The sequence below is a fragment of the Chiloscyllium plagiosum genome, unplaced genomic scaffold, assembly GCF_037043375.1.
Source record: "Chiloscyllium plagiosum isolate Xiang-an unplaced genomic scaffold, Cpla_swu_hap1 HiC_scaffold_20, whole genome shotgun sequence".
Taxonomy (NCBI): domain Eukaryota; kingdom Metazoa; phylum Chordata; class Chondrichthyes; order Orectolobiformes; family Hemiscylliidae; genus Chiloscyllium; species Chiloscyllium plagiosum.
In genome coordinates, this window is record NW_028270158.1 from 28,943,767 (window position 1) to 28,966,587 (window position 22,821).

A 22,821-nucleotide genomic window follows, 5' to 3' on the forward strand; every position below is an offset into this window, starting at 1 on the left:
TGTCCTCTCTCTCTCTCTATGCTCCCTGTCCTCTCGCTCTCTCTGACTCACAGCTCCCTGTCCTCTCTCCCTCTCTCTCTCTCTGCTCCCTGTTTTCTCTCTCTCTCTCTCTCTGCTCCCTGTCATCTCTCTCCCTCTGCTCTGTCATCTCTCTCCCTCTGCTCCCTGTCCTCTCTCTCTCTCACTGCTCTCTCTCCCTCTGCTCCCTGTCTTCTCTCTCTCTCTCACTGCTCCCTGTCCTCTCTCTCTCCCTCTGCTCCCTGTCCTCTCTCTCTCTCTCTCACTGCTCCCTGTCCTCTCTCATTGCTCCCTGTCCTCTCTCTCTCTGCTCCCTGTCCTCTCTCACTCTCTCTCTCACTGCTCCATGTCCTCTCTCTCTCTCTGCTCCCTGTCCTCTCTCTCTCTCTCTGCTCCCCGTCCTCTCTCTCTCTGCTCCTTTCCTCTCTCTCTCTGCTCCTGTCCACTCTCTCTCTGTGCTCCCTGTCCTCTCTCTCTCTCTCCCTCTGCTCCCTGTCTTCTCTCTCTCTCACTGCTCCCTATCCTCTCTCTCTCCCTCTGCTCCCTGTCCTCTCTCTCTCTCTCACTGCTCCCTGTTCTCTCTCACTGCTCCCTGTCCTCTCTCACTCTCTCTCTCACTGCTCCATGTCCTCTCTCTCTCTCTGCTCCCTGTCCTCTCTCTCTCTCTCTGCTCCCTGTCCTCTCTCTCTGCTCCCTGTCCTCTCTCTCTGCTCCCTGTCCTCTCTCTCTCTGCTCCTGTCCACTCTCTCTGCTCCTGTCCACTCTCTCTGCTCCTGTCCACTCTCTCTCTGTGCTCCCTGTCCTCTCTCTCTCTGTGCTCCCTGTCCTCTCTCTCTCTGCTCCCTGTTCTCTCTCTCCCTCGGTTCCATGTACTCTCTGACTGCTCCCTGTCCTCTCTCTCTCTCTCTCTGCTCCCTGTCCTCTCTCTCTCTCTCTCTGCTCCCTGTCCTCTCGGTCTCTCTGCTCCATGTCCTCTTTCTCTCTCTCTGCTCCCTGTCCACTCTCTCACTTACTGCTCCCTATCCTCTACCCCCCCCCCACTCCCTTTCCTCTCCCCTATGCTCCCTGTCCTCTCTCTCTGCTCCTGTCCTCTCTCTCTCCCTCTGCTCCCTGTCCGCGCTCTCTGCTCCTGACCTCTCTGTCTCTCTCTGCTCCCTGTCCTCTCACACTGCTCCCTGTCCTGTCTCTCTGCTCCCTGTCCTCTCTCTCTCACACCCCTCCCTGTCCTGTCTCTCTGTCTGCTCCGTGTCATCTCTCTCCCTCTGCTCCCTGTCCTCTTTCTCACTCTCTCTCTCTCTGCTCCCTGTCCTCTCCCACTCCATCTGCTCCCTGTCCTCTCTCTCTCACTGCTCCCTATCCTCTCTCTCCCTTACTGGTCCCTGTCCTCTCTCTCTCTCTCCATCTGTCCTCTCTCTCTCTCTCTCTCTCGCTCCCTCTGCGCCCTGTCCTCTCTCTCTCTCTCTCCCTCTGCTCCCTGTCCTCTCTCTCTCTGCCCCCTTTCCTCTCTCTCTCTATTCCTGTCCTCTCTCTCTCCCTCTACTCCCTGTCCACTTTATCTCTGCTCCCTGTCCTCTCTCACTCTGTCTGCTCCCTGTCCTCTCTCTCTGCTCCTGTCCTCTCTCTCTCCCTCTACTCCCTGTCCTCTCTCTCTCTCTCCCTCTACTCCCTGTCCACTCTCTCTCTCTGCTCCCTGTCCTCTCTCTCTCTCTATTCCTGTCCTCTCTCTCTCCCCCTACTCCCTGTCCACTGTCTCTGCTCCCTGTCCTCTCTCACTCCATCTGCTCCCTGTCCTCTCTCTCTACTCCCTGTCCACTCTGTCTCTGCTCCCTGTCCTCTCTCTCTCTATTCCTGTCCTCTCTCTCTCCCCCTACTCCCTGTCCACTCTGTCTCTGCTCCCTGTCCTCTCTCACTCCATCTGCTCCCTGTCCTCTCTCTCTCTCCCTCAATGCTCCCTGTCCTCTCTCTCTGCTCCCTGTCCTCTCTCACTCTCTCTCTGCTCCCTGTCCTCTCTCATTCTCTCTCTGCTCCCTGTCCTCCCTCACTCTCTCTCTGCTCCCTCTCACCTCTCTATTCCTGCTCCCTCTCCTCTCTCTCTCACTGCTCCCTGTCCTCTCTCTCTATCTCTACTCCCTCTTCTCTTTCCCCCTGCTCCCTGTCCTCTCTCTCCCTGCTCCCTGTCCTCTTTCTCTCTCTCTCTCTCTGCTCCCTGTCCTCTCTCTCTCTCTGCTCTTGGTCCTATCCCTCTGCTCCCTCTCTTCTCTCGCTCTCACTGCTCCCTGTCCTCTCTCTCTCTCTATGCTCCCTATCCTCTCGCTCTCTCTGACTCACGGCTCTCTGTCCTCTCTCTCTCTCTCTCTCTGCTCTGTGTTCTCTCTCTCTCTCTCTCTGCTCCCTCTCTCTCTCTATGCTCCCTGTCCTCTCGCTCTCTCTGACTCACAGCTCCCTGTCCTCTCTCTCTCTGCTCCCTGTTTTCTCTCTCTCTCTCTCTCTCTCTGCTCCCTGTCATCTCTCTCCCTCTGCTCTGTCATCTCTCTCCCTCTGCTCCCTGTCCTCTCTCTCTCTCACTGCTCCCTGTCCTCTCTCTCTCCCTCTGCTCCCTGTCCTCTCTCTCTCCCTCAATGCTCCCTGTCCTCTCTCTCTGCTCCCTGTCCTCTCTCTCTGCTCCCTGTCCTCTCTCACTCTCTCTCTGCTCCCTGTCCTCCCTCACTCTCTCTCTGCTCCCTCTCACCTCTCTCTCTTCCTGCTCCCTCTCCTCTCTCTCTCTCACTGCTCCCTGTCCTCTCTCTCTCTCTCTCTCTACTCCCTCTTCTCTCTCCCCCTGCTCCCTGTCCTCTCTCTCCCTGCTCCCTGTCCTCTCTCTCTCTCTCTCTCTGCTCCCTGTCCCCTCTCTCTATCTCTGCTCCTGGTCCTCTCTCTCTGCTCCCTCTCTTCTCTCGCTCTCACTGCTCCCTGTCCTCTCTCTCTCTCTATGCTCCCTGACCTCTCGCTCTCTCTGACTCACAGCTCCCTGTCCTCTCTCGCTTTCTCTGCTCCCTGTTTTCTCTCTCTCTCTCTCTCTGCTCCCTGTCATCTCTCTCCCTCTGCTCTGTCATCTCTCTCCCTCTGCTACCTGTCCTCTCTCTCTCTCACTGCTCCCTGTCCTCTCTCTCTCCCTCTGCTCCCTGTCCTCTCTCTCTCTCTCACTGCTCCCTGTTCTCTCTCACTGCTCCCTGTCCTCTCTCTCTCTGCTCCCTGTCCTCTCTCACTCTCTCTCTCACTGCTCCATGTCCTCTCTCTCTCTCTGCTCCCTGTCCTCTCTCTCTCTCTCACTGCTCCCTGTCCTCTCTCTCTCTGCTCCTGTCCACTCTCTCTCTCTGCTCCTGTCCACTCTCTCTCTGCTCCTGTCCACTCTCTCTCTGACTGCTCCCTCTCCTCTCTCTCTGCTCCCTGTCCTCTCTCTCTCTGCTCCTGTCCACTCTCTCTCTGCTCCTGTCCACTCTCTCTCTGCCGCTGTCCACTCTCTCTCTGCTCCTGTCCACTCTCTCTCTGTGCTCCCTATCCTCTCTCTCTCTCTCCCTCTGCTCTCTGTCTTCTCTCTCTCTCAATGCTCCCTGTCCTCTCTCTCTCCCTCTGCTCACTGTCCTCTCTCTCTCTCTCACTGCTCCCTGTTCTCTCTCACTGCTCCCTGTCCTCTCTCTCTCTGCTCCCTGTCCTCTCTCACTCTCTCTCTCACTGCTCCATGTCCTCTCTCTCTCTCTGCTCCCTGTCCTCTCTCTCTCCCTCTGCTCCCAGTCCTATCTCTCTCTCTCTGCTCCCTGTCCTCTCTCTCACTCACTGCTCCCTGTCCTTTCCCTCTCTCTCTGCTCCCTGTCCTCTCTCTCTCTCCCTGTCCACTCTCTCTCTCTCTCTGCTCCCTGTCCTCTCTCTCTCTCTCTCACTGCTCCCTCTCCTCTCTCTCTCTCTCTGCTCCCTGTCCTCTCTCTCTCTCTGCTCCCTGTCCTCTCTCTCTCTGCTCCCTGTCCTCTCTCTCTCTCACTGCTCCCTCTCCTCTCTCTCTCTCTCTGCTCCCTGTCCTCTCTCTCTCCCTCTGCTCACTGTCCTCTCTCTCTCTCTCACTGCTCCCTGTTCTCTCTCACTGCTCCCTGTCCTCTCTCTCTCTCTGCTCCCTGTCCTCTCTCACTCTCTCTCTCACTGCTCCATGTCCTCTCTCTCTCTCTGCTCCCTGTCCTCTCTCTCTCCCTCTGCTCCCAGTCCTATCTCTCTCTCTCTGCTCCCTGTCCTCTCTCTCTCTCACTGCTCCCTGCCCTCTCTGTCTCTCTGCTCCCTGTCCTGTTTCTCTCTCTCACTCTCTCTGCTCCCTGTCCTCTCTCTCTCTCTGCTCCCTGTCATCTCGCTCTCTCTGTCTCACTTCTCCCTGTCCTCTCTCTCTCTCTCTCTCTCTCTGCTCCCTGTCCTCTCTCTCTCTCTCTCTGCTCCCTGTCCTCTCTCTCTGCTCCCTGTCCTCTCTCACTCTGTCTGCTCCCTGTCCTCTCTCTCTGCTCCTGTCCTCTCTCTCTCCCTCTACTCCCTGTCCTCTCTCTCTCTCTCCCTCTACTCCCTGTCCTCTCTCTCTCTGCTCCCTGTCCTCTCTCTCTCTCTATTCCTGTCCTCTCTCTCTCCCCCTACTCCCTGTCCACTGTCTCTGCTCCCTGTCCTCTCTCACTCCATCTGCTCCCTGTCCTCTCTCTCTACTCCCTGTCCACTCTGTCTCTGCTCCCTGTCCTCTCTCTCTCTATTCCTGTCCTCTCTCTCTCCCCCTACTCCCTGTCCACTCTGTCTCTGCTCCCTGTCCTCTCTCACTCCATCTGCTCCCTGTCCTCTCTCTCTCTCCCTCAATGCTCCCTGTCCTCTCTCTCTGCTCCCTGTCCTCTCTCACTCTCTCTCTGCTCCCTGTCCTCTCTCATTCTCTCTCTGCTCCCTGTCCTCCCTCACTCTCTCTCTGCTCCCTCTCACCTCTCTATTCCTGCTCCCTCTCCTCTCTCTCTCACTGCTCCCTGTCCTCTCTCTCTATCTCTACTCCCTCTTCTCTTTCCCCCTGCTCCCTGTCCTCTCTCTCCCTGCTCCCTGTCCTCTTTCTCTCTCTCTCTCTCTGCTCCCTGTCCTCTCTCTCTCTCTGCTCTTGGTCCTATCCCTCTGCTCCCTCTCTTCTCTCGCTCTCACTGCTCCCTGTCCTCTCTCTCTCTCTATGCTCCCTATCCTCTCGCTCTCTCTGACTCACGGCTCTCTGTCCTCTCTCTCTCTCTCTCTCTGCTCTGTGTTCTCTCTCTCTCTCTCTCTGCTCCCTCTCTCTCTCTATGCTCCCTGTCCTCTCGCTCTCTCTGACTCACAGCTCCCTGTCCTCTCTCTCTCTGCTCCCTGTTTTCTCTCTCTCTCTCTCTCTCTCTGCTCCCTGTCATCTCTCTCCCTCTGCTCTGTCATCTCTCTCCCTCTGCTCCCTGTCCTCTCTCTCTCTCACTGCTCCCTGTCCTCTCTCTCCCTCTGCTCCCTGTCCTCTCTCTCTCCCTCAATGCTCCCTGTCCTCTCTCTCTGCTCCCTGTCCTCTCTCTCTGCTCCCTGTCCTCTCTCACTCTCTCTCTGCTCCCTGTCCTCCCTCACTCTCTCTCTGCTCCCTCTCACCTCTCTCTCTTCCTGCTCCCTCTCCTCTCTCTCTCTCACTGCTCCCTGTCCTCTCTCTCTCTCTCTCTCTACTCCCTCTTCTCTCTCCCCCTGCTCCCTGTCCTCTCTCTCCCTGCTCCCTGTCCTCTCTCTCTCTCTCTCTCTGCTCCCTGTCCCCTCTCTCTATCTCTGCTCCTGGTCCTCTCTCTCTGCTCCCTCTCTTCTCTCGCTCTCACTGCTCCCTGTCCTCTCTCTCTCTCTATGCTCCCTGACCTCTCGCTCTCTCTGACTCACAGCTCCCTGTCCTCTCTCTCTTTCTCTGCTCCCTGTTTTCTCTCTCTCTCTCTCTCTGCTCCCTGTCATCTCTCTCCCTCTGCTCTGTCATCTCTCTCCCTCTGCTACCTGTCCTCTCTCTCTCTCACTGCTCCCTGTCCTCTCTCTCTCCCTCTGCTCCCTGTCCTCTCTCTCTCTCTCACTGCTCCCTGTTCTCTCTCACTGCTCCCTGTCCTCTCTCTCTCTGCTCCCTGTCCTCTCTCACTCTCTCTCTCACTGCTCCATGTCCTCTCTCTCTCTCTGCTCCCTGTCCTCTCTCTCTCTCTCACTGCTCCCTGTCCTCTCTCTCTCTGCTCCTGTCCACTCTCTCTCTCTGCTCCTGTCCACTCTCTCTCTGCTCCTGTCCACTCTCTCTCTGACTGCTCCCTCTCCTCTCTCTCTGCTCCCTGTCCTCTCTCTCTCTGCTCCTGTCCACTCTCTCTCTGCTCCTGTCCACTCTCTCTCTGCCGCTGTCCACTCTCTCTCTGCTCCTGTCCACTCTCTCTCTGTGCTCCCTATCCTCTCTCTCTCTCTCCCTCTGCTCTCTGTCTTCTCTCTCTCTCAATGCTCCCTGTCCTCTCTCTCTCCCTCTGCTCACTGTCCTCTCTCTCTCTCTCACTGCTCCCTGTTCTCTCTCACTGCTCCCTGTCCTCTCTCTCTCTCTGCTCCCTGTCCTCTCTCACTCTCTCTCTCACTGCTCCATGTCCTCTCTCTCTCTCTGCTCCCTGTCCTCTCTCTCTCCCTCTGCTCCCAGTCCTATCTCTCTCTCTCTGCTCCCTGTCCTCTCTCTCTCTCACTGCTCCCTGCCCTCTCTGTCTCTCTGCTCCCTGTCCTGTTTCTCTCTCTCACTCTCTCTGCTCCCTGTCCTCTCTCTCTCTCTGCTCCCTGTCATCTCGCTCTCTCTGTCTCACTTCTCCCTGTCCTCTCTCTCTCTCTCTCTCTCTCTGCTCCCTGTCCTCTCTCTCTCTCTCTCTGCTCCCTGTCCTCTCTCTCTGCTCCCTGTCCTCTCTCACTCTGTCTGCTCCCTGTCCTCTCTCTCTGCTCCTGTCCTCTCTCTCTCCCTCTACTCCCTGTCCTCTCTCTCTCTCTCCCTCTACTCCCTGTCCACTCTCTCTCTCTGCTCCCTGTCCTCTCTCTCTCTCTATTCCTGTCCTCTCTCTCTCCCCCTACTCCCTGTCCACTGTCTCTGCTCCCTGTCCTCTCTCACTCCATCTGCTCCCTGTCCTCTCTCTCTACTCCCTGTCCACTCTGTCTCTGCTCCCTGTCCTCTCTCTCTCTATTCCTGTCCTCTCTCTCTCCCCCTACTCCCTGTCCACTCTGTCTCTGCTCCCTGTCCTCTCTCACTCCATCTGCTCCCTGTCCTCTCTCTCTCTCCCTCAATGCTCCCTGTCCTCTCTCTCTGCTCCCTGTCCTCTCTCACTCTCTCTCTGCTCCCTGTCCTCTCTCATTCTCTCTCTGCTCCCTGTCCTCCCTCACTCTCTCTCTGCTCCCTCTCACCTCTCTATTCCTGCTCCCTCTCCTCTCTCTCTCACTGCTCCCTGTCCTCTCTCTCTATCTCTACTCCCTCTTCTCTTTCCCCCTGCTCCCTGTCCTCTCTCTCCCTGCTCCCTGTCCTCTTTCTCTCTCTCTCTCTCTGCTCCCTGTCCTCTCTCTCTCTCTGCTCTTGGTCCTATCCCTCTGCTCCCTCTCTTCTCTCGCTCTCACTGCTCCCTGTCCTCTCTCTCTCTCTATGCTCCCTATCCTCTCGCTCTCTCTGACTCACGGCTCTCTGTCCTCTCTCTCTCTCTCTCTCTGCTCTGTGTTCTCTCTCTCTCTCTCTCTGCTCCCTCTCTCTCTCTATGCTCCCTGTCCTCTCGCTCTCTCTGACTCACAGCTCCCTGTCCTCTCTCTCTCTGCTCCCTGTTTTCTCTCTCTCTCTCTCTCTCTCTGCTCCCTGTCATCTCTCTCCCTCTGCTCTGTCATCTCTCTCCCTCTGCTCCCTGTCCTCTCTCTCTCTCACTGCTCCCTGTCCTCTCTCTCCCTCTGCTCCCTGTCCTCTCTCTCTCCCTCAATGCTCCCTGTCCTCTCTCTCTGCTCCCTGTCCTCTCTCTCTGCTCCCTGTCCTCTCTCACTCTCTCTCTGCTCCCTGTCCTCCCTCACTCTCTCTCTGCTCCCTCTCACCTCTCTCTCTTCCTGCTCCCTCTCCTCTCTCTCTCTCACTGCTCCCTGTCCTCTCTCTCTCTCTCTCTCTACTCCCTCTTCTCTCTCCCCCTGCTCCCTGTCCTCTCTCTCCCTGCTCCCTGTCCTCTCTCTCTCTCTCTCTCTGCTCCCTGTCCCCTCTCTCTATCTCTGCTCCTGGTCCTCTCTCTCTGCTCCCTCTCTTCTCTCGCTCTCACTGCTCCCTGTCCTCTCTCTCTCTCTATGCTCCCTGACCTCTCGCTCTCTCTGACTCACAGCTCCCTGTCCTCTCTCTCTTTCTCTGCTCCCTGTTTTCTCTCTCTCTCTCTCTCTGCTCCCTGTCATCTCTCTCCCTCTGCTCTGTCATCTCTCTCCCTCTGCTACCTGTCCTCTCTCTCTCTCACTGCTCCCTGTCCTCTCTCTCTCCCTCTGCTCCCTGTCCTCTCTCTCTCTCTCACTGCTCCCTGTTCTCTCTCACTGCTCCCTGTCCTCTCTCTCTCTGCTCCCTGTCCTCTCTCACTCTCTCTCTCACTGCTCCATGTCCTCTCTCTCTCTCTGCTCCCTGTCCTCTCTCTCTCTCTCACTGCTCCCTGTCCTCTCTCTCTCTGCTCCTGTCCACTCTCTCTCTCTGCTCCTGTCCACTCTCTCTCTGCTCCTGTCCACTCTCTCTCTGACTGCTCCCTCTCCTCTCTCTCTGCTCCCTGTCCTCTCTCTCTCTGCTCCTGTCCACTCTCTCTCTGCTCCTGTCCACTCTCTCTCTGCCGCTGTCCACTCTCTCTCTGCTCCTGTCCACTCTCTCTCTGTGCTCCCTATCCTCTCTCTCTCTCTCCCTCTGCTCTCTGTCTTCTCTCTCTCTCAATGCTCCCTGTCCTCTCTCTCTCCCTCTGCTCACTGTCCTCTCTCTCTCTCTCACTGCTCCCTGTTCTCTCTCACTGCTCCCTGTCCTCTCTCTCTCTCTGCTCCCTGTCCTCTCTCACTCTCTCTCTCACTGCTCCATGTCCTCTCTCTCTCTCTGCTCCCTGTCCTCTCTCTCTCCCTCTGCTCCCAGTCCTATCTCTCTCTCTCTGCTCCCTGTCCTCTCTCTCACTCACTGCTCCCTGTCCTTTCCCTCTCTCTCTGCTCCCTGTCCTCTCTCTCTCTCCCTGTCCACTCTCTCTCTCTCTCTGCTCCCTGTCCTCTCTCTCTCTCTCTCACTGCTCCCTCTCCTCTCTCTCTCTCTCTGCTCCCTGTCCTCTCTCTCTCTCTGCTCCCTGTCCTCTCTCTCTCTGCTCCCTGTCCTCTCTCTCTCTCACTGCTCCCTCTCCTCTCTCTCTCTCTCTGCTCCCTGTCCTCTCTCTCTCTCTGCTCCCTGTCCTCTCTCTCTCTGCTCCCTGTCCTCTCTCTCTCTCACTGCTCCCTCTCCTCTCTCTCTCTCACTGCTCCCTCTCCTCTCTCGCTCTCTCTCTCACTGCTCCATGTCTTCTCTCTCTCTCTGCTCGCTGTCATCTCTCTCTCTCACTGCTGCTTGTCCTCTCTCTCTCTGCTCCCTGTCCTCTCTCACTCTCTCTCTCACTGCTCCATGTCCTCTCTATCTCTCTGCTCCCTGTCCTCTCTCTCTCTTTCTCTCCCTCTGTGCCCTGTCCTCTCTCTCTCTCTCTCTCTCCCTCTGCTCCATGTCCTCTCTCTCTTTGCCCCCTGCCCTCTCTCTCTGCTCCTGTCCTCTCTCTCCCTCTACTCCCTGTCCTCTCTCTCTCTCTCTCTCTGCTCCCTTTCCACTCTGTCTCTGCTCCCTGTCCTCCCTCACTCCATCTGCTCCCTGTCCTCTCTCTCTCTCCTTCACTGCTCCGTGTCCTCTCTCTCTGCTCCCTGTCCTCTCTCTCTCCCTCTGCTCCCAGTCCTATCTCTCTCTCTCTGCTCCCTGTCCTCTCTCTCACTCACTGCTCCCTGTCCTTTCCCTCTCTCTCTGCTCCCTGTCCTCTCTCTCTCTCCCTGTCCACTCTCTCTCTCTGCTCCCTGTCATTTCTCTCTCTGCTCCCTGTCTTCTCTCTCTCTCTGCTCCCTGTCCTCTCTCTCACTCACTGCTCCCTGTCCTCTCTCTCTCTGCTCCCTGTCCTCTCTCTCTCCCTCTGCTCCCTGTCCTCTCTCTCTCTCTCTCTCTGCTCCTGTCCTCTCCCTCTCTCCCTCTACTCCCTGTCCTCTCTCTCTGCTCCCTGTCCTCTCTCTCTCCCTTTGCTCCCTGTCCTCTCTCTCTCTCTCTCTGCTCCCTATCCTCTTTCTCTCTCTGCTCCCTGTCCTCTCCCTCTCTCCCTCTACTCCCCGTCCTCTCTCTCTCTCTGCTCCCTGTCCTCTCTCTCACTCTCTCTGCTCCCTGTCCTCTTTCTCTCTCTGCTCCTGTCCTCTCCCTCTCTCCCTCTACTCCCTGTCCACTCTGTCTCTGCTCCCTGTCCTCTCTCACTCTCTCACTCTCTCACTGCTCTCTCTCACCTCTCTCTCTCTCTCACTGCTCTCAGTCACCTCTCTCTCTCTCTCACTGCTCCCTCTCCTCTCTCTGCTCCCTGTTCTCTCTCTCTCTCTCTGCTCCCTCTTCTCTCTCCCCCTGCTCCCTGTCCTCTCTCTCTCTCACTGCTCCATGTCCTCTCTCTCTCTCTCACTGCTCCCTGCCCTCTCTGTCTCTCTGCTCCCTGTCCTGTTTCTCTCTCTCACTCTCTCTGCTCCCTGTCCTCTCTCTCTCTCTGCTCCCTGTCATCTCGCTCTCTCTGTCTCACTTCTCCCTGTCCTCTCTCTCTCTCTCTCTCTCTCTGCTCCCTGTCCTCTCTCTCTCTCTCTCTGCTCCCTGTCCTCTCTCTCTGCTCCCTGTCCTCACTCTCTCTCTGCTCCCTGTCCTCTCTCTCTCTGCTCCCTGTCTCTCTGCTCCCTGTCCTCACTCTCTCTGTGCTCCCTGTCCTCACTCTCTCTGTGCTCCCTGTCCTCTCTCACTCTCTCACTGCTCTCTCTCACCTCTCTCTCTCTCTCACTGCTCTCAGTCACCTCTCTCTCTCTCTCACTGCTCCCTCTCCTCTCTCTGCTCCCTGTTCTCTCTCTCTCTCTCTGCTCCCTCTTCTCTCTCCCCCTGCTCCCTGTCCTCTCTCGCTCTCACTGCTCCATGTCCTCTCTCTCTCTCACTGCTCCCTGCCCTCTCTGTCTCTCTGCTCCCTGTCCTGTTTCTCTCTCTCACTCTCTCTGCTCCCTGTCCTCTCTCTCTCTCTCTGCTCCCTGTCATCTCGCTCTCTCTGTCTCACTTCTCCCTGTCCTCTCTCTCTCTCTCTCTCTGCTCCCTGTCCTCTCTCTCTCTCTCTCTGCTCCCTGTCCTCTCTCTCTCTCTCTCTGCTCCCTGTCCTCACTCTCTCTCTGCTCCCTGTCCTCTCTCTCTCTGCTCCCTGTCTCTCTGCTCCCTGTCCTCACTCTCTCTGTGCTCCCTGTCCTCACTCTCTCTGTGCTCCCTGTCCTCTCTCCCTCTGCTCCCTGTCCTCTCACTCTCTCTGTGCTCCCTGTCCTCACTCTCTCTGTGCTCCCCGTCCTCACTCTCTCTGTGCTCCCCGTCCTCACTCTCTCTGCTCCCTGTCCTCTCTCCCTCTGCTCCCTGTCCTCTCACTCTCTCTGCTCCCTGTCCTGTCTCTCTCTCTCTGCTCCCTGTCCTCACTCTCTCTGTGCTCCCTGGCTTCGCTCTCTCTGTGCTCCCTATCCTCACTCTCTCTGCTCCCTGTCCTTTCTCCCTCTGTTCACTCTCCTCTCTCCCTCTGCTCCCTGTCTCCTCTCTCTCTCTGCTCCCTCTCTCTCTCTCTTTTCCCTCTCTCTCTCTCTTTTCCCTCTCCTCTCACTCTCTCTGCTCCCTGTCCTGTCTCTCTCTTTCTCTCTGCTCCCTCTCCTCTCTCTCTCTCTCCCTCTGCTCCCTGTCCTCTCTCCCCCTTCTCCATGTTCTCTCTCCCTCTCTTCCCTGTCCTCCCTCTCTCTCTTCCCTGTCCTCCCTCTGTTCCCTGTCCTCTCTCCCCATGCTCCCTGTCCTCTCTCTGGTCTGACCTGTCTCCCTTCCCTCATCACAGAGTCAGGGTCCTGGGGTCTCACTGCTCTCTCTCCTCACACTGTCAGGGTTCTGAAAGAGGTGAAAGTTGCAGGCAGGCAATAATAGTATGCAGTCGTTACAGGCATGGGGTAGTGCTAAGAATATAAAAACAAGTGTTGCAGATAAAGGCAGACACTGTTACAGGTAAGAAAAAGGAATGGCTGACACTTAGAGGCCTGGAAATAGTGAAAGATGAGAAGTGACAATAGTGGACAGGAAAGAAATGGCAGCTACAGGCAGTTATGAAGAGCTTAGGACCTGTTCCAAACAAAAAAGAGTTGACAGATAAAAGCAGGAACAAAATACAAAACTAAGTGCTACTCTAACAGAATGAATCTTGTGCCACCTATGTCCATTTAAGTAAGGTAATGCTGTCAACGTGAGACCACTTCTGTGTGTCAGACAATTTACCCCGAACACTTGTATAAGCCTCAGGTGATTGGGAGATGGAACAGAACAACCTGAGCCAATCAGAGGTGACAGAATGAAAATCAACCAAACAAACAATTGGAGCCAGCAACCAACAGCCAATCAGGTTCAAACAGAGGAGAAGAACTCTATCCAACTGTCACCAACTGCCATTCTTCAACTGGACCAACTTGGGTGCAAATTCAAAAGTCTGGCATTAAAACCTCCACCACCTCGGAGGCAACAACTTGAAACCAAATGGTTTCAATGTACGTCCCAGGGCCATTAGGAAGGAAGAACTTCTAAGAACAACATTGCTAACATTTGTTAATAAACTGGAGCAGCAGAATATTCCCAAACTGGAAAGAAAAGCATACAAAGCTGTTTGATTATTCATCCAACAGCTTAATGAGGTAACAATCTTCTGTCTTAAAGCACGATTAACATTGTAGCTTGTATTTTATGTCTAGCCATTTTAAATGTTGAAAAACATCCTAAAGGTGCTTCAGAAAAGTATAAAAATTGATTCAGAACTGAGACTGATATAATGGGTTGAGTGGTTGAAAGCTTGGTCAGAGAGGTGGATTTACAGAGGACTCTAATGTGGAGAGGAAATTAGAGATGTTAATAGCAGCATTCCACAGCCAATTAGGTTAAATACACAGCCAGCAATGCCTGGGAGAAGGTGTAGATTTTTTAAAAATATGTATGCCTTCTAGTTGATGCAGACATCAATGGCATAGCCTGAATTTATTACCCCCCAACTTGTCACCAAACTCAGTGGTTTGCGATATGATAGTTCAGAAGACAACTTAGGGATCCGCTACAGATCTTCAGTCATGTGTAGGTCAGACCAGAAAAAGATGGCAGATTTCTTCCCTCAAAGAACATTCATGATTCCAATGGTGTCTTACAGCAATCAGTGACACTTTCACAGTTTCTGTGGGAGTAGGTTTATTAACTGAGTTTTACATCCCAACAGCTGTCATGGTGAGGTTTCAACCTATATCACCAGAGTTTTGCTTGAGCCTCTGGGTTCCTAGCCCAGTGCCTAGAGTATTGTAAGGTTGAAAGAGGTAGAAAAAAGCCATGAAATGATTTAAACAGGAGATTGAAAAATATAATTCTAAACATTGCACAACAATAGCTAATGTTCTCAGTTGGACCTTATGATGGAGGGAAGGTCATAGGAAAAGCAGCTGAGGGTTGTTGGCCTAGGACACTAGCCTTAGGGAATCCTGTGGTGACGCCTTTGAGATGAAATTATTGACCTCCACAAACCACAACTGTCTTCCTTAGTGTTAGGTATAACCCCAAACAACAGAGGAGTTTCCCTTTGATTCACATTGACTCCAGTTTTGCTAGGGTTCTTTGATGGCACACTTGATCAAATGCTGCCTTAATGTCACTTCACCTTCGGCGTTGAGCTTGTTTGTCTGTGTTTGACCAAGGTTGGAATGAAGTCAGAAGCCCAGTGGTCCTGAAGGAAACCAAACTGAATGTTAGTGAATAAGTTATTCCTTTGCAAATGCTACTTAATAGAACTGTTGATGACCATTTCCATGACAATCAAGAGTAGACTGATAGGTCAGTAATTGAGTTGAATTAGTTCTGCTTTTTGTACACAAGACATACCATGGTACGTGTCCACCTTGTGGGGTACATGTCAGTGTTGTGGCTCTATTGGGACAGCTGGGGAGGGTTATGGCTAGTTGTGGAGCACAAGTCTTCAGTACTTTTGCTGGAGTGTTGTCAGCCTATGCAATATCCATTGTCTTCAGCTGTTTCTTGATATCACGTGGAGTGAATCAAATTAGTTGAAGACTTTTTTATCTGGGTTCCTTAGGAAGAGGCTGACTTGGATCACCCACTCAGACCTTATGGCTGAAGGTGCAGGCAAGTACCTTACCTTTGTCTTTTGCACAAATATACTAGGCTCCAGTCATTGAGGATAAGGATATTTGTGGTGTCCCCGCCTCCTGTTAAGTGTTCAATTGTCTACCACAACTCATGACTGGATCAGGTATGCAGGGTTTGGATCTGATCCATTGGTTCTTGGGTCTACTGCATGCTGCCACCCCTGTCTGGAGTCTATTATAGCTTCATCGTGTTGACACCTCATCTTTAGGAATGCCTGAGGCATACCCTCCTGCATTCTTCATTGAACAAGGGCTGATTCTCTGATTTGATCAGACTGGTAGACTAGATGATATGCTGGACCATAAGATTATAGACTGTGATTTAATACAATTCTGCTGCTGCAGGTGACCTTCAGAGCTTACTGGTTGCCCAGTTTTGAGTTGCTAGGTACGTTAAACATTGGTCTTATTTCGCACAGTAGGTAGTGCAGATAAAATATTTTTTCCCTCTTTTGGTTGCCATTGTTATGATTGTATTGATCTTGGTAGAGACCGATAATATTTTTATCATTTGTTTTGTAAATCTAAAAATCTAGGTATTTTTTAAACGGATCAAGCTATAAGGTTGTAAAAGAAAACCACAGCAAAATCTAATACTATTGAAGCTGACAACTATATCTTAACAGTCCGTTACATTAAAGTTATTACAAGTACAATGATTACAGTTACTTCTACTCAAACCAAATGTCTTAGATCAAATTGCTTTCCATATCCATTTGAAACACAACCAACAAAAATTGAAGTCAGATACTTCATAGAATTTACAGGATTAACCACAACATATTCCAAAGGTTTGCACATTGAGATGGCTTGAGACTTCCACATACCTCTGGAAAAAAATAGTTCCTTCAAACCTCCTCCATAGAGTCATAGAGATGTACAGCAAGGAAACAGACCCTTCAGTCCAACTTGTCAATGCTGACCAGATACCTCAACCCAATCTAGTCCCCCCTGCCAGCACCCGGCCCATTTCCCTCCAAACCCTTCATATTCATATACCCATCCAGATGCATTTTAAATGTTGCAATTGTACCAGCGTCCACCACATCCTCTGGCAGCTCACTCCATACACATACCACCCTCTGCATGAAAAAGTTGCCCCTTAGGTCTCTTTTATATCTTTCTCCTCTCACCCTAAACCTATGCCCTCTAGTTCTGGACACCACCACCCCATGGAAGAGACTTTGTCTGTTTATCCTATCCATGCCCCTCATAATTTTATAAACCTCTATAAGGTCACCCCTCAGCCTCCGATGCTTCAGGGAAAACAGCCCCAGCCTATTCAATCTCTCCCTATAGCTCAAATCCTCCATCCCTGGCAACATCCTTATAAATCTTTTCTGAACCCTGTCAAGTTTCACAATATCCTTCCAATAGGAAGGAGACCAGAATTGCACGTAGTATTCCAAAAGTGGCCTAACCAATGTCCTGTACAGCTGTAATACGAACTCCCAATGCCTATACTCAATACTCTGACCAATAAAGGAAAGCATACCAAATACCTCCTTCACTATCCTATCTACCTGCAACTCCACTTTCAAAGAGCCATGAACCTGCACTCCAAGGTCTCTTTGTTCAGCAACACTCCCCAGGACCTTACCATTAAGTGTGTAAGACAATTGCCCCCCTGTTCTCGATTCCTCTTTTCAACAGAGGTTTAAACGCAGCCACTTAGATTCAGAATTCTCCTCATGCTATTGTTTTTACCGCCTGGTGTCTTGCAACTAGGAAATCTGACCCTCTCTTTTGGACTCAGCTGCTCCAAAAATCTAACTGTTAGTACAGCCCTTCAGTTAGCAAGAGTTTTAATTCCTTTTAACCAGCATAGAATTTCAACTGAATCCTGCACAAAACAAATATTCCTGCATCTTCTGTTTTTACTTAAACTGCTTGTTCTAATCTATGCATGAGAATCTATTCCTCTCACTCCCCCTTTAACTAACGTTTTGATTATCCCACTGACTTATTATTAATTAGTGCACTCAAGCAGCTCAATCAGAGTCTATTCAGATAATACATATTCTATTTACATAAGCTTAATTTATTCTTCTGTTTTATGTTCAAGTTCAGAAGTATGAAGACAACCACAGATAACCCTTACTTCAGGACAGACAACGCCCCTGCCAGTACATTGGAACCTCAAGAATGTGTCATCATGCATCAGAAACTGAATGTGATTGACATTGTTGTGCTGTCCCTCTACATTTTACTTATTATATTTGTAGGAGTCTGGGTAAGATCTTCATCTACTTACTAAACTGCTGGCTGAAAACACACTCTTGATTAAAACGTCTTCTATGTCCTTTGAAGAAGTAGACCCAGTATCGTGAGTTATTTTGAAAATCACCACTTGCAAGGGTTAAGTGTGCAGTTGGGCCCCAAAGTTTGAGGTGCAGTGCAGATGGGTCGGGAAAATATGCATAACTGCAGTTGGAATTTAGGGATGGAACCTATTATCTCAAGAATTTCATTTCATTTGTTTCCAGTCATTTTCTTGGTAAGGTAAATGCCACTTTTGAATTTTCTACCTATATTTCCGAAATCAAAAGGACATTAAAATGGCTGCTTGTGGGCACCTTTGAGAATTTATTTTAACCGCCATGAAACTAGCAAGCATGGATTTATGCTGAAGCCAGTAAAAAACCAATTCTGAGCGTTTATTTGGGAAATGTGATTGATCTGGGGAGGTGATGTGGTGCATTGGGTAGTCTTATCATCCCAGCTGAGGATAATATTGAACAAGTCTGATCCCAGAGTGAGGCACAGCTTGATAGATCATAGGTTTTGTTTCTGTTTTGTTTAGTGCAGAGGTCAGAAACCAAACACTTTCACAAGAGCTGCCAATATACTTACAACAAAAAACACTTCAATATTTATACAGAAAACAAAGATTCAACACTTTCACCCCAACAATAATTTTTTTTAGATTTCTTATAGTGTGGAAACAAGCCCTTCAGCCAAACACGTCCACACCGACCCTCCCACCCAAACCCATTCCCCTACAGCTAACACTACGGGCAATTTAGCATGGCCAATTCACCTAACCTGCACATTTTTGGACTGTGGGAGGAAACTCACACAGACCCAGGGAGATTGTGTAAACTCCACACAGACAGTTGTCTGAGGTGGGAATTGAACCCAGGTCTCTGATGCTGTGAGGTAGTAGTGCTAACCACTGTGTCGCCCTATCTTACAACTAAATCTTAGTGAAAGATTACCCCATCTCCATGATAAAGTTGCTGCTTCCAATAAAATGGCTGTAATCAGACCCTTACTCTGCAGTCACTTGATGCTATTCTCTTCAAATAATGTCTACCACTGTGATCTACTAACTCAGTTCACTATTACGAGCAAGTAGGCTTGCAAATAGGAGGCAACAAAGACATGTGCTTCCTTCCTCCCTGAATCAAGTCTGATATGAATGGAGTGGGATGAGGGAGTGAGGTCTGTGCAAAAATCCAGCTGCAAAGGTCCAGTTTCAGACTGAATAGCAAGATGTGATGCTAATCAATCTGTGTTGATTTTGAGCAAGTGTGCACAATAACTGAGTCCAAAATTGCAGCTACCTGATTTCCAGACTTGTTAGCCTTAATCTTTAATATTATTAGGGCAGAAACTAACATTACAAAGACCTGGACTGAAGGCACCATGACTTTTATGATTTAAAATTAAGTGAGTGATAGGGGTGGAGGGCTGGGGGTTTGGGATGGTGTTTGTGAGGGCAGCCTAAACTACACAATCCCTGACAACTATTCAGAGGCAGGGGGACAGTGGCAAGATGGAAATGTTAATAGATTGGTAATCCTGGGTACTTGAGCTCAAATCTCACTATAGCAACTGGTAGCATTATAAATGCTAATGAATAAATCTGGAATCTAAAGCTAGTTCCAATGATGGTAACGGCCATGGAAACCATCTCATTTGCTATTGCCCTTTAGCGAAAGAAAACTGCCATCCTTTTCTGGCCGACATGTGACTCCAGACCACAGTAATATTGTAGATTCTTAACAGTCCATGAATGGCCTAGCAAGTTGTTCAGTTTGAGGAAAAAATAGGCATGGGCAAAAAATCCTGGCTTTCCCAGTGATGCTCACATCTCATGAAAGAGTAAAAACAAGGATATCACTCTATAGCCCTTGGTTCACAAACCTGTTAAGATCCCCCCCTGAATTAATTGTGAACATGTTGAATTCTCCTTCCTTCTCATAGTCCTCTGTCTTCTCCTGAGCGTGATCCATTGTTCTCTCCCCACGTGTCCCTGCAGTGGTCATGATGATGCCTCTGCTATCCCCTTCATCGCCTTGCCCTCTCCTGATCACAGCCACATTTTCATGTCACTCATTTCAATTGTGATCCATTCTTTTGATCTCTTCAGTCCCTGTGACCCATTGCCCTTTCCAATGGCTCAGTGTTGCAATGGACATCTACCTATTTTATCCCCTGAGTCATTGGTAGGCCCAACATTAGAAAAAAAATCTGAAGAGATGAGGCAGATAAAATTGGATAGCCCCCAAAAATAGGCACTGGAGTTGTGATTTGCAATTAACCTGCACCAGATACTACTGATACATGGGGATAGACATCTCATGTGACATCGCCATTTACCTGGCAGATAGATGCATTAACTATACTGATGAATAGCCACAGGGGATTCTGCAACAGGGGACTCACGTTCATGCAAGTGTAATCATATTTTAGAGGCAGTCTCACCCCTAAAGGAATAGTACATTCTGTGGAGGAACAAGAACTTGTCAACATTGTAATGATTGCACGGACTGCAGTGGTTCAAGAAGACCACTCACCACCAACTTCTGAAGGGCAACTAGGGGTGGGCAATAAATGTCAGCCAAGTCAACAATGCCCACATCCTATGAGTGAATGAAAACATACTGAGGTCGTGACCAGCAGTGGGCTGAACCTGCCAAAGGTTGTGATATTTTAAAACCTAATCCTCCTTCTTGATTTCCCGTCATTTCACAATCCCTTCTGATTTAGGAGTTGCACATCAGTCAGCAGTCTGTGATCCCTCCATGACCACCACTCACCCGGAACTTACCCTTGTGCCTCACTCCTTTCAAATATCCAAAGAATCACAACCTGACCAAGAAGTGGTGCAAGGTCTGGGAGGAATTAAAGAAGAAATGACTGATGGTGAAGAAACACTCTGACTCACTTTCACCCTTGCAGCCACCAGCTTGGACACTGAGACTTTGTGCACTTCGAGATAAAATCTGCATTTGCTGAGCCACCAGACTGCAGCTGAGCGATGGAGTTGTGCAGATGTCTGCTTGTGGGTCTGCAATATCCCACAGAAGTTCTGCTGTAGATGAAGATTTCGATGGAGAGGCACATTGCAGAAGACATATGCACACAGCAATATTTGGCAAGGCTGCCAGAGAGCCTATGGACACTGTCAAGATGGACAGAGAAGTCTGACATGCAGTGATGCACAGGGCTTTGTGCAAAACTTGAGCTTAACCCTTCAGTGGAAATACTGGTCAACTTCAGGAGAACTCTGGCAGACTCAACCATCATACAGGAATTGATGGCCAATACCTCATCTGCCAGTACCAGCAGATGGATTGCAATATCTGCATGATGCATTGCAAGCTCAAACTGCTGCCGTCATGGCAACAGAGACCAGTGTTCAAAGAGGGTTGCAGGTACTTAGAACAAGTCTGCAATATGTGCTGTAGCTGATCTCTGGAATTGCTGAAGTGCTGACCTGGGGTGAGTGGCAGTGGCTTTGTGGGAGCACAGAGTTGCTCTCAGGGTGACTACTTGCCAGGGCCTGACTGCTGGCTCTCACGCTGAGCTGGTGCTGTCCAGCCTTCTTTTGCAAAGCCTCATCAGGTCATCCTGCCAGGCCATTTGCAGTATCTCCCACAGATAGTCAGCAGCCTCTCACCAATCATGCTACAGCTACTGGGTTAGTACTGGGCCGGTCAAAGGCAGGCAGGCTGGCGTATATGAAAAACATGGTTACTTCTGCACTGGTTTGTTTTTGGTGGTAGTTTTTATTCAAGTATTGAAGGCAAGATGACATTGTGATGGTTTTGTTTGGAGAAATGGGATGCGTTCGTTGGTACAGGTCAATTAAGTCTTTGGAAGATCAGTGTGGGGGTGATGGGCTGAATGGTCTGCTTCCATACAGTAGGGATTCTATGACATTGGAATAAACACTGCTAGTGTCAGATCAGTGTTGCATGCTGACTGAGATCACAAGCTGACTACTCCAAATACACTGAATGCCTTCTTCATGCATCTGTGCTAACAATGCCATTTGGAATCTAAATGACACCCATAGCAGCAAACATCTAGGCACTACACATTTTAATTTTGTAGCTGATGTGCACTTTCTTAACAAAAAAAATTCCTTTATAATATGACATGTGATTAGAATCAGTGATTGCTTCCAGACCATTTTCCGCCAATGTTTTCAATTCTCATTCCTTTTTAACTCAAGATATTCTATCTTTTGATTTAACTTAATGTAAGTAATATTCAGTTCTCTGTGATCTGTAATTAAATATTGTATTATCAAAGCTTGCTAACAGGATGGACAGGTATCCTAAAGACTTAGCTTTCCAAAGGTCCTCAGCTCTGCACTGCTGTTACTCAGACTCACTGCAGAACAAAGCAATGCGGACCTGTAACTTTACACTGTAACCAACAACATTCATACAGCACCTTCACCAGAATAAAATACTCCAAGCCACTTGACAAGAACACTTTGAAAAAAAGAGACTAAGCCACATGAGGAGGTATTAGATTAGATGATCTAAAGCTGAGTTAAAGAAGTTTGAAAGAGTGTCCTTAATTAGGAAATTGAGATAGGGAGGCAGAGATAGTTTTCCAGGGTTAAGGTCTAATTCTTTCGAATAACAGCATTGTATTAGATTAAGAATGATATATTGTTTCTGATTTTTTCGATTAGTCCATGTACAAGACAAAGAGGAACACTATTCGAGGCTACTTTTTGGCAGGAAGGAATATGTCTTGGTGGCCAGTAAGTATTTGGATTCCGAGCTTACATTGGACAACCAGCATTTGACACTGCCTCATCTCAGACTTCTATTTCTTTTGCCCAGATTGGAGCGACACTATTTGCCAACAATGTGGGAAGTGGCCATTTCATTGGGTTGGCTGGAAGTGGAGCAGCCACTGGAATTGCTGTTAGTGTGTTCGAGTGGAGTGTAAGTTATTTTACATGTTGAAATATTTACTTGTAAAAAATTTCCAACTAAAATAAAGCATTCAGTTATAGAAACAGGTTTTAGCCAATCAATGTCTTGAGTCTGTTCTACTATTCAATGAGATTGTTGTTAAATTGTGACTTCATGCTATATGGCAGAGAGTTAAGGTTTAGACAAGTGATGCAGACAGAATGTGAAGAAACACATTAAGCAGCAAATGGTAATAATCTGGAAATAATTGCCAGTGAGAGTGATGGAGTAGGAGATAATGAGTGATATCAAAAGGAATTTGTATGGGCTCCCCAGGGAAATAAACCAAGGGTTACAGGGAATAGGACTGAATATATATTAGAACCCGACCTGTGGGCTGTTGGCTACAAACAGCCTGCCAGAGTGTTTCATGCAGACTGACATATGTTCTACAGGTAGACAAATTTATAGGTCATTCATTAATAATTACATAACGTTACACAAGAAGGATCATAGACCAGGATGATATAAAGTGAAAGTTTATTGGTTTCAATTTTTTTATTTTCATTTTGTTTTATTTGGAACCAGAGTTTCAAATACAGGTGAGTATGAGTGGAAGATCTTCAAGAATTATTAGAATCTCCATGTGTGCTGCAGTAGGTTTATGGTGAGCCTATCAGCAGCAATTAGGGGAGAGTAACTGTTTCTGATTGGAGCCCAAAGCCAGCACCCTAAGGTCAGGAGCCAGGAGCAGTCTGACGCCCATAGCCAGGAGCAGTCTGACGCCCATAGCCAGGAGCAGTCTGACGCCCATAGCCAGGAGCACCCTGAGGCCCGGAGCCAGGAGCACCCTGAGGCCAGGAGCCAGTAGCACCCTGAGGCCCAGATCCAGGAGTTGCTCTGAGGCCTGGAGCTGCCTTGAGGCTCAGAGTCAGGAGCACCTTGGGGCCTGATGCCAGGAGCACCCTGAGGCCTGGAGTCAGGAGTATCCCAAGGCCCGGAGCCAGGAGCACTCTGAGGCCCAGATCCAGGAGTTGCCCTGAGGCCTAGAGCTGCAAAGCTTAGCTGAAGAATCTGTAACCACTTTCAGCCTGAAGTAATGAGTAGATAATCTATCTTTGCCTCTTCCTGAGATTCCCAGCATCCCAGA

General features: G+C 50.1%; 1 protein-coding gene across 1 annotated transcript in view; it reads left to right on the forward strand.

Moving 5' to 3' along the window:
• The first annotated feature begins 16,579 nt into the window (after positions 1 to 16,579).
• LOC122560397 (sodium/myo-inositol cotransporter 2-like) overlaps positions 16,580 to 22,821 on the forward strand; it is a 63,632-nt gene continuing 57,390 nt past the window's right edge. Inside the window, exons 1-3 of the mRNA XM_043711029.2 lie at positions 16,580 to 16,738; positions 21,443 to 21,514; positions 21,597 to 21,701. Of these exons, the coding sequence (XP_043566964.1) occupies positions 16,580 to 16,738; positions 21,443 to 21,514; positions 21,597 to 21,701 (336 nt within the window). The remainder of the gene's footprint in view (positions 16,739 to 21,442; positions 21,515 to 21,596; positions 21,702 to 22,821) is intronic.